This window comes from Echeneis naucrates, chromosome 17 (genome assembly GCF_900963305.1).
Source record: "Echeneis naucrates chromosome 17, fEcheNa1.1, whole genome shotgun sequence".
Lineage (NCBI taxonomy): Eukaryota > Metazoa > Chordata > Actinopteri > Carangiformes > Echeneidae > Echeneis > Echeneis naucrates.
The window spans coordinates 5,525,868-5,541,949 of NC_042527.1; the positions used below are offsets into that span (position 1 = coordinate 5,525,868).

Below are 16,082 nucleotides of genomic sequence, written 5' to 3' on the forward strand. Positions count from 1 at the left end.
GCCCGTGTGTTGACTCGTGGTCCGGAGGCAGCGGGAGCAGCGGGGGCTGTGCGGGGAGCTGTGCGGGGAGCTGTGCCCGCTGCGGGGGGAGGATTATTTCTGTCGGCCGTGCGGGCTGCTCTGTCCTCCGCTCTTTGTATCTGTGTGGGCCTGCTCCTGGCCGGCCTGTCTGCGCCCTCTGCGGTACCGCCTGTCTGTCTGTCTGTTTGTCTGTCGGTTATAATTAATGGCCCCCTCCACCAGACGGTCCTCTGGGAAACAGTGACCACCGTTTCCTCCACACACGGCTGTCCGTTTGTGTGTGTGTGTGTGGGCGCGCATCTGTGACAAGAGAGCAGGCCCGGAACACACACCTCTGAGACAGAGCCCGATCAGTGTGACATGTCGGCCCTGTTACTGTTCAAACAGCATCTGTCAGATTTTCAGAAGAAAAAACTTTATTCAGGGATTGCACACGACACTTCACAATCATATTTTAATCATTTAGAGGCAGCATACTGAAATTATATAGACATAAATGAAGCCTAGAGTAATAATAATATTAAAAGTTAGTGCCATAATTGCTGTGTAATATCTCTTGAGTTTCTTAAAATTAGTAGTATATCAGCTCTTAATGACAGAAATATTAAATGGCTGCATTGAGCTCCTTCCACTGGACGTAATTATCACAGCTGAAAAGATCTCCCATTAAAGAGACATAATAGATCTGTTGAAACGACGGCAGTGATAAAAGTGGCGTCTCTGTGTGACAGCGTGTTAATGTCTACTGAAGAAACTTGAATTCACCCACCTCTTCCTCTGCAGGACTGCTCCACTGTGCATGGTGCTGTGTGTGCCACAGGGATTTAATGCAGGGTTGAAGGTCAGCAGTTTACAGCAGCACATCTCTGAGTTTGTCAGCTAGTGACGGTGCTGTGACAGGAGAGGACAAACACTGTGGGGACTGAGGATCTTGTTTCGGTCAGTTTCCCAACCTGGCCCCTATATTTATGGATTTGTTTTAAATTTCATTAAAAAATTTTCATTTTTGTCAGCATGATATCAATTGGACAATATTTCGTCACCAGCCATGTCTCCTGACGCTGTGGCTGACAGATGCTGGGGTTTGTCTTACATTAGTGAAGCCACTAGGTGTCTCTCAGAGACAAAAATTCGAGGCATGTTGCATGACCTGAGTGACTTATATTTCAATGTTGCTACAAGCTGTAGCTTAGATCTTAAATCAGACTAAAATATTTTTAATAGCATTAACATAGGATTAACTACAAGTACATAAGGAACACACTTCTAAAATGATCAAAGTGTAACAGAAAATAGTGAGGGTAAAGAAAACATTTCACCTGTGTGTCACAGTCCTTGTTATCCCATATGCTTATGTCTGTTCCCACACTCTGGGGTGCATGCTGAAGGGTTTGGGGCAGCATTGCTGTTACACTTTGTTTAAAGCGTTGGATCGCCGTCAATACATCGCTGCTAACTGAATCAGCTGTGTCGGAGCATTGGTTTAAACGGCTGTTAGCATTGAAAACCATTCAGAGATTGTACGCGGTCTCCTTTTTCGTCTTCAGGGCATTCTTCACCTGAGTTCACTTTTCCTACTTTGAAAGTAGAATTTTATCTAAGAACGGAAACATCTGGCTTTGTGATGTTATTCCAAAATCCAAAGTAACAAGGCATAACACACGCCTTGTTGAAACAGAACATTCAGTTTAAGTTGTGATGTGTGTGTGTGTGGTGGGGGCGACTGCTCCCTTTCTAAACTATGTATTCATTTTGCTGTAAGTCCTTGGCTACCTGGGAGGTGTCTGTCCTATGTATAGCAGCACAGTGCCCCTTATAGCTTCCCTCATGAAAATACAGACATAAAGTTTCATTAGTGTAGTGATGTGCCACGCCCATCTTCAACCTTCATTTTGATCTCATTAATGTGAGGCAGTGACATTGACACGCCAAGGTATTAAAAAATTCAAACTTGCCTCATTGTTAGTCTCCAGGACCACTATTTCCTTTGAAGAGATACACAAATACAAGCACTCACACACACACACACACATACGCGCAATTGCTCTCACAAGCTGAAACCCGTACTAGCCCTGCAGTCGTGGTAATTAGCACTAAACACAAAATACAGCTGCGGCTGCTGGGAATGTCATGTTTGTCTTAAACCAATAGAAATTTTGGCCTGATCTCAGTACTATCGGAAAAGTCAATTACAATTTATCCTTAAGGGCACATGAATGTGTGCACCATATGTTAGGATAGTTGATCCAGTTTCATTCAAAACCCCCAATGCAAACATCATGACAGAAGCAAATGTGTCAGGGGAGCTCCAAACTTAGTAAGACAGCCTGTGTGAAGGGCCCGCTAGACTCAGGTTGAATTTGTCTCCTCTCCCGTGATTAGTATCCTCCTAATGCTCATCACAAGGCCCTCCTGTCTCTCCTGAAAATGAAAACTCCCTCAAACTCAATGAGACATTCCCCTGACAGACTTGTCTGACTCGCTTGCAGTAGGTCGGTTCAGCGCCTCCGTCTACTTAATATTTCCCACAAGTCTTTTAACTTGAGCCAGATCATTAAGCATCAGTTCCCGAGCAACTGGAAGGAACTGCCTTCTTTTCTGCACCACAGTGGTTTTTCTAGCTCTGTCACAACAGCTGAAGACAACAGTTTGCCTCAAACATCGAGAGGGAGAAGTCTTGTGGTCCCAGATGAACCTAAAGTGGGCCCAGTGAGAGTGTGATGAGGGGGTACAGAGTGGACCCCCTTGTGTTTTCTCCTGCTCACTTATTTTTGGATTGTGTCTGAGGGTGGGGAGCATCGACTCGCTAGGTGTGTCCTCCAGCAAGACTGTCCATCCACCCTTGTCTTTTGATGCCCATCTTCATCTTGGAGACAGAGAGAGACTAAGCTAAAGCATGATCACTGATAACTAATTTAATTTGATTGCCTGAGAACCCTCATTTGTCAGTTTTTGTCTCAACCTTGATACTCATCCATCTCTCCTCTGCCTCCTCAGTATCATCTTTCTTTGTCTCCATGTCTTGTACAATCATGTTTGTTATCCAGTTCATACAATACAAAACATACATTTTTCTTTGTTTCAGCCAGCATTTTTCTTTCAGGCAACACTGCTTGGACCTTTGTTGTTATTGCTGCGGATCTGGCATCCTGCACTTTCATGCAATTTCATTGACTTCTCTCTCTCTATCCTCTCCATGTACTGCGCCATGGTGCTGGTGCAGAACCTGACCACGATGATACCCCCCATCTCCCAGATGTATCAGGTGCTCCCTCATTGATTTGTTGCTATTTTCTCCCAGGATGTTGAGTCACAACAAGCAGCAGTTGATTGGGATGTGTTCCTCATCAGCCCAATTTTCATTAAGTCCCTGCTTTTCATCATTCAGGGGGCTTCACTATTCCATCTCCATCTATTTCACAATGTTTCCTACAATCTTGTCTTCAGTGCCCAAATCTCCCAGTATGCAGTCGTCTGTCTCACTTCCCCTAAGATGATGTTTGGCGTTGAGAGAATGTGAATTCCCAACTTTTATGAAAAAGAAGCAAAAGTACATTGAGAAGAAAGTGCTCTACTGGTTCTAGAGTCTTACCTGCAAAACTCAAGTGTACTTTGTGGTAAATTGTAATTAGCAGATCTTAGCACACGGGGAGGCTGGATGGCAGACATGGCAAATATTATCTTGATTACCATCAGCAAACTAGCCTCATCTTTGTGATTATGTTAGCATTTAACCCAGCAGGGCTACAGTGCAGCCCCACAGACCTGAGCAGGTTTAAAAACCTTGCTGCCTTACCATAAAACTGAGCTGCTTTACAGACCTCTAAGTCTGAAATTTTATCATATCACAGTAACATCACTAAGAGTGGGTTAGGGTTAGCTAATTAAGCACAAGGTCAAAATGGAAAATCACTATTATTATTGTTATTGTTTTTGTTGTTGTTGACCTTTTAAACTATATAAAACTGTAATTGAAAGGTTGTACACCACAAAGTAAAAGAATGTTTTTCCAATACGTCTAAATTTAGTAAATCTCCTTAGTGTCCTTGTTTACTAAACATCCTGTTGCTTTCACCTACATCTATCTTTAGCATTTGATCACTAATGATGACAAAACTGGCCTGAAGTTAATAATGTGGCTTCTTTTTAAGTGGTCTGGAAAAATGCTTTCTCCCCTGGTATGTGAAGCACACCAGTGTTCAGCTTATTAGGTTCAGTGGCTGGTTTAAATAACTTGACATGCAGCAGAGAAAGGAAAATGTATTTCTGTACTAATTCCATTTCCATTGCACGTGTAAAAGGAGAAAATAAATAAAATAAATAAAACAAGCCCTGCCTTGGCAGAAAATCGGTTACTTTAAAATAAATCTTTTTCCCCACTATGCTCTGCCATGTCAGTGTCACATGACCTCTGTGAGTGCAGTGCCATGTCTGGAGCAAACAGTAGGGGGGAGGTGAATCAGTTGGGGATTAGCCAATACACTGACCAGACAACCTCACCGATGGCCACAGTCAACACCAGAACACCAAGAGGTAAGATCCTGTTTCAGATATTTATGTCAGAATATTGTACAGTTCAGTTGCGATGAACGTGTGTGATTTGGTGTTTACGTGTAAAAGCAGAGCGTAGACAGGGTAAATGAGGCCAAGAAGCTGTCAGGGATGATCTCCTGATCCCACTTCCACAACAGCCTGGGGTCTCAGTCAACTTAACATTTAGGGTCAGTGTAATGAATCCTTTATGCTTACTGAGACGTGAACTCCTTCGTTTCTTAAGAATCACACATTGTACTTTGTTGTTTGCTCAATAACTTCATTTTCTAAATATAATGAGCGTCGCACTAAACTTTCAGTTTTTAGTTAATTTTATGTTAAACAAGTCCCAAGTCAGTATTATGTTGATGATTTGTCTTATGTTAGGTCATGAGGTGTTATTTTTGTCTACCCTCTGCCCATTTTCCGAGTAATAGTGGTCACTTTGTTAAGTACTCTATTCATAGAGCACTGCCGGCAAAAGCCCAGTAGACAGGATTACTGGTCTGAGTGCACAGTTGGAGTGAAACATAGACTTTCTACTTGCCAAAAGCTCATTACTAGCTGTGTCTGGGTATATGTGCTTCTGACATGTAGCAGCAGAATATAACGTGGAATTTGGTGTGGCACAGCAATGCTTTCATTTTATCAAAACTCTACAATGAGTTTTGTATGTGGATGAAATCTAATCAAAATGCTTTTGATTTCTCTCCTCTGATAAGTTAGCAAGTTTGTGTGAAACAGACACAATCTTCCAATTCCCATGGCATCCCTGGAGGGAGATTTGACCTGCTCCATGTGCCGGGACACCTTCAGCCAAGCCCACCCTCTGCCCTGTGGTCACAGCTTCTGCCCGGCCTGCATCCGTGAGGCCTGGAGCAACCAGGGTGAAGGCAAGGTTCACTTTACCTGCCCCCAGTGCCAAGAGGAGCATGGCGAAGTGTTGTGCGACTGCTGTTCCCCCAAAGCAGAGGAAGGGCAGCCATCACTGGCTGTCAAGACCTGCCTGAGGTGTGAGGTGTCATTGTGCGCTGAACACCTCCAGCCCCATCTTGAAAGACCAGTGTTTAGCAGCCATTTGCTGGTGGAGCCACTGGGGGATCTCTCAAAGCGAAGATGCCCAACACATACAGAAATATTCCGCTATTATTGTGCCGACGAGAGGGTGTACGTGTGCAGTGACTGCCTGCTGGAGGGCAGCCATGTTCAGCACAAAGTGAAAGCGCTAAAGCAAGTGGAAGGTGATCTGAAGGTGAGCTGGAAGAGCATAAATGTGTCATTTTATTTTTGTTGCTGCTTTTTGGAGTGTGAGTGAGGCTGCTGAAATACTGAAAGTGTAATTTCACAGGTCATTCTCCAGACACTGCTCAGAAAAGCAGAGGAAAAGCTGAAAGAAGGAGAGCGAATCCTCAAAGAACATGAGAATATAGATTGCACTATGGCTGTGAGTAAAAATATTTCCCTTGAAGTGCAACATAATGACTGTCTCCGGAAAGGATGATCTGTCAATGCTGTCAAATTTTGACTGACCTCGCTCGACTGATGATTTCTTTTTTTTTTTTAATCAAATTTCAAATAGTTTAATAATGTATATATCACTCATCTACCGCCAGTCACCAAACTATGATTGCTGGTTTCAGGACTACCTAAGTAAGGACGACATCCAGGTGGAGCGGCTGGGCTCAAACCTGCAGGTTCAGGTGAAGAAGTTGGTGGTGGCCCTGAGGGAGATCACCAAGAAAGAGAGACAGCAGGTCATTGAACGCATCCATGAGGACTGCTCCAAAGTGAGGGACGACGTGAGCCAGACACTGAGCATCCAGATCTACCTGGCCTCACTGCTGAAAGAGACAGACCCTTTTCTGCTCATCTGGGTAAGAGAGAACATATTACCAGCATATTATAGCCTCGTACTTTGGCCCCACCCTAAGAAAAAAAAACTATAATTTGCTCAATATCTGGTTCGTCACCAAATACCTGAAGAACTAATGACAATCACCATGTTGTACTTTCTTTTCAGTGCTTCAGTGAATGTTCATGTTCTTAACTTAGATGATGAACATTGAGCATGTTAGTGCTGCCAGTTAGCTTGTAAGAGGGGCTTTAAATTCTTGTCTTGTTTATTGAATCCATTCATTTATTTCCAACCACTTATATGTCAAGGTCACTGGGTTTTCTGTAAAGTTTTTTTTTTTCTTAAGTGTGTGAGAAATAATGCTATATTCCTCATGTTAACCTGCATATTTTATCATTTAATCTTTCGGGTGTCTAATAATATGGTTCTGTATAATTCTGCTTTGATTAATGGATTGATGCTGCTTACTGTACTTGCTTATACTATTATTAATAAATATATACGGTTCCCTTTGCTACAGAAAGCCTATAAACTGAGTTGTGAATAGTCTTTTAAAGTAGGCAAAGTTGTATCAGTGGTTGGAATTTGAATCTACAAGCAATAATGTCACCAAAGAGTTTAAAGTTGGCAGCGCTAAATAAATTATGCAATATGCAGAATAAGATACTTGAATATTGTTATTCATTCTTTCAGGGGTAATGTATCATGCCAAAAAGAGCCACCCAACCAACTTCATAGAACCTCAGCTGGAGTTTGTTCTATTGAATCTGAGTTTAACCTTGTGTTTGTATCCAGCTGGGCTCATTTACACTGACATTTTTAATTCAACCTGCAAATGAATGCCTACGGCAAATTCTCAGCTGTCCTTGACTCTTCTTTCCTCAGGCCTTTCAGTCAGATGACACAAAGTAAGTTCATAACAAATCAGCGATGTGGGTTTGTTGATGTGAATGTGTATATACTGAATGTAATCTATATTCATATACATGCAGGGGGTACAAAGCCATCCGTACATACGTAGAGAAGAAAAAGAAAATGACTCCTATATTTCAGGTTGCTAGCTGACCTGAACAGCCCGCTTTTCATCCCTGAGGCTGTCAGTGTGGACAGAAAGTACATCTTGGAGGACATAGAGAGCAAGTATCGAGAGTTCATCACTGCCACTCTCCGCAGTCTGAGTGAACTCAAAAGAGAGCTCTGTGAGTATTTATTTAAAATTATTAAAGCAAGATTTATAGTTGTTTTGGTATGATATAGAAAGCAACTACAAGGGGCCCTCCGTGGAAACTGTGTGTGGTTTTAATTAACAACCACAAAGCATGTAATTTAAGCACCCAAACATTGTAAATATGACTGTATTTCCCTCCTTGACAGTAACCACTCCTTTGACTCTGGACACAAGCACTGCCCATCCTCTCTTGAGCATTGCTGATGACCTTCGCTCGGTGATGCGGGTAAAAACCCGTTTGCCCTGTACTGTTCTACCAGAACGTTTCGACCATTGGCCACAGGTTCTCACTGACCAGACTTTCTCGTCTGGGACTCACTACTGGGAGCTGGAGGCTGAGGGGTTCTGGGATATTGGTGTTTGCTATAGAAGTATTGGACGGAAGGGAAAAGATGGCAATGCCTTTGGGAACAACAAGGTATCTGGACTGTTTATAGTACTTATATATTTAAAGGTGCTGTATGTGACATTTTCGTTCCATTAGTTTGTAGTTTTCATCAAGAAATGTAATAAACTGGGGCCTGTAATGATATTGGTATTTCTCATAAACTCGTCTTTGCCCTCCCTCTGGGGTTGCTTTGTTTTGTTTGATTGAAAAGAAAAGTCAGTTTTGCTATGACAAATACAGGACTGTTTTCTGTTAAAAAATATTTTGTCCGTGACTTAAGCCTTGTGTGCTGTTCTGGTTCTTGTTACTCAGTTCAGGGATTTACATCAATATTTTCATAAAGATTTGTCAAAATACTTATCAGATGTTTACTTTATCCCAGTGACAAGGAATAAAGACAGCCTGTATGGTTAATATTTTCCATTAAGAAAAATGTATTTTTTTTTTTTTTTTTGGAGTCTACACATTGTGCGCTTCAGTGCACACATAGCCTCCTCATGTTAGACCAAACAACACATGAAGGACAGAGTTTTATTCTGTGTGTGTTGCCAATGTTTTCCTCTACCTGGCTTCCCTTTATGTACTTGCAATTTCCGTGCACGTGATGAAGCAGCATCGCATGTTCTCTCTCTCAGGATGTTGACTGCATGTTGTGCAGGTTTAGATGGTATGTACAGCCCTCAGTGCCGGTGGCTTCTAAATGGCATAAACTGCTGCCCTAAAGGCAGCTAAGTCTATGGCCAAGTCAGCCTGTTGTCTCTGTTATCAAAGCGATATGGAGGTTTTCCAGAAACACTGTGGCACAGAGAAGACCCTGCTAGTTTAGGGTTACCCCTAACCCTAACCCTAACCCTTTTGTGGCTACCGCTTTGAATCTAATAAACTGCCGCTGGGATAATAACCCCAAACTATGTTCCCAAATGGATTTGGTCCATCCCCTTCCGCTGCTCTCCCAAAACATGCCTTCCCTCAAAATCAGTGCAATTCAGGATCCTCAGCACTGTACACCCTCGTACACGTGCATCTGTAGGAAGGTTTTCCCAGTCAATATATTCCTGTAGAGATATTTATGTAATAGACACAAAGGCTTCAAAGCTGACGTAGCACTAATATGTTGTTGAAATGCTGTATGAGCTATAGATAGGGAGTATCTATCATTATCTGCCATGCTAACTCCAAATGTTCCTTGATTAAAATGTGTTTGTTAAATCCCCAGGTATCATGGAGCTTGACACAGCAGCATGACAGGAAGTTGGCTGCTTGGCACAACCGCAGAAAGACCCGCTTAACATGCCAAATGACTGGCAACCGAGTTGCCATAGCTCTGGACTACGGGGCAGGCACCATCACCTTCTCTGAGGTTGGATCAGCTAACAAGCTGATCCACCTCCACACGTTCTCCACCTCCTTCACCCAGCCGGTATGCCTGGGCTTTGGACTCTATAAAGCTGAGCTTCACAGCCGCATTTCTATTGTCAAAGTTTGAGATGAAGGAAAGAGAAAGGTGAGAATAACTGTTGGCAACTGTGCTGATTTGACTTAGATAAAAGCCTCTCCAAAACAACTGTGTTGATTCATTTTCCACATTTGGAACCACGCAACAATGTGCTGGAGCTTTTGCCAAGTGGGACTTTTTAGCAGTGCTTGTCTTGCAAAAGTACACCAGTGAAAACTGCGATCAGGTGATAGCAACACGGAAATGATTTCCCAAACGAAACACTGCGAACAGACTGTTGATGGTGGAACATGAGAAGATTTTGACAAGAGTATACCAGACTCATTTGAAAAACACCAGAAATTGATTTTCACAGTGAAACTGCAAGATGATTGTATGCTTTTCATTCTACAGGGATTCAAACACGAAAGTGACTGACTACTGAAAATACACTCCTTTAACACCTTTATTAGAGAGAAGAAGCTAACACGGATGCAACCTAATACAGCACTAGAACAACAAAGTCCACGGTGTTCAGGCTTATGCTGAATCTGCTTGAGAAGGATTTTAATTCAGGTTCATGGTCTTTTTGTGGAGGCTCTGCTTTACGGTGCTGTATAATTGCGATGTATCAAGAATATTTCTGATAGTCTACCCCCATAAATGGGTGATAAAATTGTTTACATTTTGTCTGGCTTTTTTGAGTTAGCAGTTATACATCTGCTATGGAGTCTCATAAAAGAGTTACACACCTACAGAGCCGAGATGGCGTAGATACTTTCAATCACATGAAGGTACACAAGCAACCTTGATCCTTTTAACTCAGGTTGATGAAGTGAAAAGAAGGAATTACTGATTTGATTGGATATTAGAGGGAAAAGGGGAAACTACTGCCACTCACTCAGTGGTTGTACTCTTTGAAGTGTCTAAGATATCCAATTATCAGCCCATTTTCTTTATTCCACTGTAAAGGTGAGTGGGCGGATGAAACATACAGGGTGAGAAATAAGCAGACGGAAAGGCGGGTGGCTGAGAGAGAGAGAGAGAAAGAGAGAGGGGGTGGGGGGGGGATTAGAGCATACTCTGTCTTGGATACGCTCAGACTGACTGCCGTACTGTGAAATAATGTGATAGAGAAGCAAGAAGACAAGGATTTTTGACCAAATTACAGTAATCCAACTGGGACTATTTTTGACTGATATGGAATACAAGATTGTTCAGATGGAAACAGGTGATCATCTCTATTTTTCATTTACTTACAACACTAGAGCAAACAGAAGTCAGGTCATGTCAGTACACTTGTGTAAGGTTGCTGCCAGATAATTTTTCCACTCTTCTCTTTAGGTCAAGTATAAAATATTGGTATTCATGTGTAGCTGAATTGCACCAGTTTAGGGCAAAAGTGAATCTGCTTTCCAATAATGTTACATTTCTATGAGTTAAGACAATGTAATGAGCTTGAAGAGGAAATAAACAGCAACGTTAATAATGAGTTTATTTGTAAGTGTGAAAAAAGTGGACATGATTAAAAAAAAAAAGAGCATGTGCGTTGTGTGAGGGAATGCATAAGGAACAGCGCTGGGATGGAGGGAGGGAGGGAGGGACTGAGGTACGTGTAAAAGACAGATGGTCACTCAGTGGAGTTGTTTCCCTACTCCCTCTCTCTTTCTCACTCCCTTCTGGGTCCTACATCCTTCCCCTGTCACCTCTCCAGAATCTTACCTCATCAGTTTTTCTACCTCACACCCCCAGCATCGTTTACCTCCTCTTCGCCACCATGTCAAGGCAGAGCGCAGATCCTCACTCACTTTGCTGTACTTTATCTCTTCAGATCTTTTCTTCCAGTCCCAAGCTGCTTCTCATCTGCCCTCTTGTCTTATTTTCTGCTGAGGATTCATCTTGAAAATATCAGGAGAATTTTTTTCTGACTGTCATTCTGCCCCCTCCTGACACACCACGCAGGGCACCAAAGAGATTTGGGATTTGTAGGGGCAGACAGGAAAACCAGAAAAAAAAAAAAAGAGGTTTGACTGACAGCTGTGGTCAATTGACCATTTTGAGTTTCATTTAAATGTTATTCGGTTTTGGGACACATTTGCCTGTTTGATTGCTACTTTAGCACAGATGGTACAATTAAGAACTGCGTAGAGGTTTAAAATAGAACATATATTTTCTTTCTCTTTTAATCTGACCAACTCTGCACTCTAGGAGAGGTTTGGATTCCCAAAAGGACAATTTCTTTCATCATAGCATGTTTATTTACACCTCATTGTTCAAAGTGACACTTCTTTAAAGCAGAGTTCATCGGAGATAGTCAGCTAAACAGCCTAGGATCAGTCATGCACCCCAGGTCAGTCCATCTTGACCTCCCAGTATTTCTTGTTGTTCTCCTGTTGTGGGGGCCAATGGGGTCCAGGGGCCAGAATGACACAGAGCCCATAATTCTTGAGGGTAAATGCTTGGTAGTGTGTGACTCTACTCCTTCATCTGAGCCGGCTGGAAATGCCCTGGGCATGTCTGTACGCTCCGGCTCCGGTCGGGTGGCCTTCTCCGCCAGTCGCCAGACCAACCACGAGCCCACGGACATGAGCAACCGCACCATGATCATCTATTTTGATAATGTGAGTGTGTGACTGCTCAAGTGACACCCTAAGTTACCGTTTGCTATTGTGCATAAAAAGCCCACAAAATAGAAGCTTAATTTCAAAATATATAAAATAGTGTGAAATGCACCAGTTTAGTTTTATATCCTGAACTTTTTAACAGAACAAATATTTTCATAATAATAAATCTTTCTCTCAGCTTTTGTAATTATTTTTAAGAACAAGGTTTTCTGTCAGTAAGATGCATATATGATTAGAGTTCTGGCAGTGATAAAAATGCTAGTGAAGGAAACACTGATGTTTTGGGCTCACAGTGGATCCTTTTGGTCACAAAACTGTTGGATGATGTTATATGTTCTCCATGTGTTTTGGAAATGAATATCCAAAAATATGACTCTGGAGTTTGGGAGATGTTCACTCTCTTTCGTTAAGTCTCGAACGAGCTTCTTCTCCCGTGTGCCATACCTTGTAACATGTTTCATGTCAAATGTCTCTTGGTTCAGATTCTGGTGAATGTCGGTACTCATTTTGACCAAGAGAGCAGTGTCTTCCTGGCACCGAGAAGAGGTGTATACAGCTTCAACTTCCATGTTGTAAAGGCCTACAATAGACAAACTATCCAGGTACAGCTTGTCTGTGACTCCTATAGTTATCATTTAGTGCATCAACATGCACTCTGTAAGTCCTTTATATTGTCTTCTTTAGGTTAGCCTGATGGTGAACGGCTGGCCCATGATTTCCGCTTTCGCTGGGGACCAAGATGTGACCAGAGAAGCTGCCACCAATGCTGGCCTGGTGATTATGGAGAAAGGGGATAAGGCCTATCTCAGACTGGAGAGAGGCAACCTGATGGGAGGCTGGAAGTATTCCACCTTTTCTGGGTTTCTGGTCTTCCCCTTGTGAGGAAGGTGGTTGGAGAGCAGGTTGAAGTGTGTGGATTATAGGAGGTAAATTGAAAAAGTAGGAACAAGAATGGCCTAACGATGAAGCAGAGTGAAATGTGAGAGGAAAAGAAGTAAAATAGAAAAAAAGGTTTTAAATTAAATTATAAAGCGCATGAAATAAATGTGTTTTATGCAAAATTCACAGAAAAGTTCAAATTAAGATTTTTTCAATGAAATAGTGGGAAGCAGAACTTTGTTGAAATTTGTGATTTTAGTTTTGCTCTGTTTGTGTGTATAAATAGTTGATGAGTTTACTTAAAATATATTTTAATTGTGACAAAATTATAAAATATCCATGTGAAATGTGGACTCCTGTGCAAAGTCTATAGGTGAAAGCATCTGTTTTGTTTTTTTCTAAAATGAAAAACTGCTGCAATCCACATCCAACCCATCAAGCTTACAAACTTCCAAGTTGCCAATGTACCGTTTATTCTGCTGTGTCTTATGATTAATGCTCCTCTATATGCCTGCAGCAAATGTTTATTTACACAGAAATTTATATTGAGGAGAAATATCAAAATAATAAAGTTGACTGAAAATATTACTCAGTGAGTTTACTAGAGTGAATGCACTGTCAGACATTGTCACAATGACTTTATTTTATGAATCACTGCTTGATCAACTTGCAAAAATAACTTGGTTAATAAAGGACAATACTGGAGGTGCGAAAGTTAAATATTCTCAGGCAAAACAGTTTTGCTCCCCCCTCTCATTGTACTCTACCCAGTGCCACGGCAGCTGTTTGTAAATATAGCTCTCACCAGCAGAGTTAGCGTTGGCGTGGACCAAGCAGAGCAGCATGGGGCAGAGCGTAAAAGGGTGGTGAATAGCAGATACTCCTCGCAGGGCCACAGACAGATGGAAGCTTTGGCGAGCAGGCAGGCTCATCTCTACAGGACCGCCATGGATAAAGTGTGGGGTGCTGTCACATGTAGTCACTTACGCTTCACTGGTTCATGACCACCACTTCTCCCTCTCTCTCTCTCTCTCTATAATCTCTGTATGTCTCCCGCTCACATCCATACACACTCGAGCATTATTTACAGGATTTATAGGATGAAGCAGCAGGTATTTCTAAACATGGATAACCATGACAGTGTTATATTAATCCACTGACTAAGGCCACATTAATATTGCATGTATGCATGTGGACATACGGTATGCTTTTAGGAGTATAATGATGCAGACCTACCTTGTATGCCTCACAATAAGAAGGTTGTGGGTTTGGTTCCCGGCCTGGGGCCTGTCTGTGTGGAGTTTGCATGTTCTCCCTGTGCCTGCGTGGGTTTCCTCCAGGTACTCCTGTTTCCTCCCACTGTCCAAAGACATCATGCTTGGGTTAATTGGTGACTATAAATTGTCTGTAGGTCTGAGTGTGAATGTGAGTGGTTGTTTGTCTGTCTGTCTCTGTGTTGGCCCTCTGATGGACTGGCGATCTGTCCAGAGTGTACCTCACCCTTGCCCACCCTGAGCTGGTATTGGCTCCAGCACCCCGTGACCCAGAAATGGATAAGCGATTGAAGATGAATGGATGAATCAATTACGTAATAATAATTAATCTTGTTTTTGAATTTGCAGCACTAAAACACTTTATCATGTAACCTGTTAAATGCCCTTACATGGGATTTATTGCCATATCTCAAAGGCCTGTATGCAAGTCCAGTTGTGAGGCATTCATTGTTTCAGTTTTCTTTCATGGTGCCTATTCCTAAATGAATTTGTGTTAAATCGGATTGCCACACAACAACCCTGAGGGCAGGTAAAAAGAAGTGGATAGAGGTAGCCAACAGCGGTGGAGGGTCAGGGCTTTAGGCCTGCCATGTTCAAATTAAAATTGTGTTTCAATGTTGGAGCGCTAGAGGGCGCCACACTTTCCAATTACAATCGGTCAAGAGCGCAGTGGAGTCCTCACAGTGATACCTGAAAAAGAAGCTGTTATGAATGTTTCTAAATTTGATAATAATCAACACAAATCCGTAATTTGATCACACATTTTCGCTGTGTATTTCTATAAAGTGGCAAAATAAGATAACCAGACATCTCTTCATTTATATGTATCAATTGATCCCTGATCGGAGTCCAGTATAATAAAACGCAGTAAAAACTGATGGTGTGTCAGTGACAAGCAGGCCTGTTGCGCTGTGTTGTCTGTTAAAGTGTGTGAGATGGTTGAAGCACCGTCTATTTTTTTTCCAGTCAGCTGTGGCGGGCCTGTGCTGTCTGCCGGGAGCATCAGCGGCTGTAAAAAGAGCGATGCAGGAGATCAGTCAGTCAAATGATCCCAGCTAGGCCGCATTTATTGTTCTCTCAACCGAACTGCGGCTCTCATCCCGCCCAGGCGCTGCTTTGCATCGGACGGATGGCCACCCCAGCCAATGAGATTAGCGTATGCTGCCGGTTTTGGGAAAACCTGACCAATCACAATTTAATGGGATCCGAGGGGGACGCATTCTACGCTTTCTCTGGCAAGAATGTTAGTTCCTGCTCTTCCCTGGCCGTTTCCTGTAATCGTACAGTGTTGTGAGACGGAGAAAGCCATGTGTGTCGATGCAAAGGTAAATTTAGCACCCCGAAATAATTACGGCGAGAGTTAGGGCAGTCGTTAGGGGGGTTATTTTCAGGTATTTTTGCCAAAAAATTGACGCAGGCCAACCGAAACACTATTGCGGCCTAACCCGTGTCTGAACGTTGACGGGCAATGGTTATTGTGGCACGTTGCTTTGGTTTGGTCCGGTTTGTTGATGAGATTGAAGGGGTCCGGTAGACTGAATGGTTGGTAGTAAATGGCAGAGAAGCGAACTGGCGGGTCCAAGCACACAAAAGACCGTGCTGAAGAGCCGGAGTGTGTTTTCGGTGCCACACAGGCTTTTGTAAGAGAGCACATCTTGGTCGCGATACAAGCTAATGCTAACCGACGGTTTTGTGAGAAAGACTGCAATACGACCGGAGGGGAAAGCATCCTACCTCTCCAGCATCAGTACCCTCCTCGTCTCACTACATTATTTCCATTCACTGAATCTTTCCTGAGTAGTTTAACTTTATTTGTGGATAAAGAAAGCACCTGCTTCATTTTGA

At 42.6% G+C, this 16,082-nt stretch overlaps 2 protein-coding genes across 2 annotated transcripts; both read left to right on the forward strand.

Annotated features, from left to right (window-relative positions):
- The first annotated feature begins 4,497 nt into the window (after positions 1 to 4,497).
- Positions 4,498 to 9,511, forward strand: trim110 (tripartite motif containing 110). Its single transcript, XM_029524689.1, has 8 exons — positions 4,498 to 4,554; positions 5,281 to 5,806; positions 5,903 to 5,998; positions 6,195 to 6,428; positions 7,295 to 7,317; positions 7,463 to 7,608; positions 7,784 to 8,055; positions 9,242 to 9,511. Exons 2-8 carry the CDS (start codon positions 5,318 to 5,320, stop codon positions 9,509 to 9,511), a joined length of 1,530 nt encoding a protein of 509 aa, XP_029380549.1. The 5' UTR covers positions 4,498 to 4,554; positions 5,281 to 5,317.
- Positions 9,512 to 11,799: 2,288 nt separating this feature from the next.
- cbln12 (cerebellin 12) lies at positions 11,800 to 12,966 on the forward strand. Its single transcript, XM_029525401.1, has 3 exons — positions 11,800 to 12,081; positions 12,567 to 12,686; positions 12,769 to 12,966. The coding sequence occupies exons 1-3, from the start codon at positions 11,800 to 11,802 to the stop codon at positions 12,964 to 12,966; spliced, it is 600 nt and encodes a 199-aa protein (XP_029381261.1).
- The last annotated feature ends 3,116 nt before the right edge of the window (positions 12,967 to 16,082 follow it).

Bases quoted from the DNA above. Each gene is read 5' to 3' on its own strand.
- trim110 (XM_029524689.1), top strand. From the start codon at position 5,318: ATGGCATCCCTGGAGGGAGATTTGACCTGCTCCATGTGCCGGGACACC. The intron at 7,318-7,462 runs GTAAGTTCATAA...CCTATATTTCAG, and splicing joins TTTCAGTCAGATGACACAAA to GTTGCTAGCTGACCTGAACA. The intron at 8,056-9,241 runs GTATCTGGACTG...TTAAATCCCCAG, and splicing joins ATGCCTTTGGGAACAACAAG to GTATCATGGAGCTTGACACA.
- cbln12 (XM_029525401.1), top strand. From the start codon at position 11,800: ATGCACCCCAGGTCAGTCCATCTTGACCTCCCAGTATTTCTTGTTGTT. The intron at 12,082-12,566 runs GTGAGTGTGTGA...CTCTTGGTTCAG, and splicing joins TGATCATCTATTTTGATAAT to ATTCTGGTGAATGTCGGTAC. The intron at 12,687-12,768 runs GTACAGCTTGTC...TGTCTTCTTTAG, and splicing joins ACAATAGACAAACTATCCAG to GTTAGCCTGATGGTGAACGG.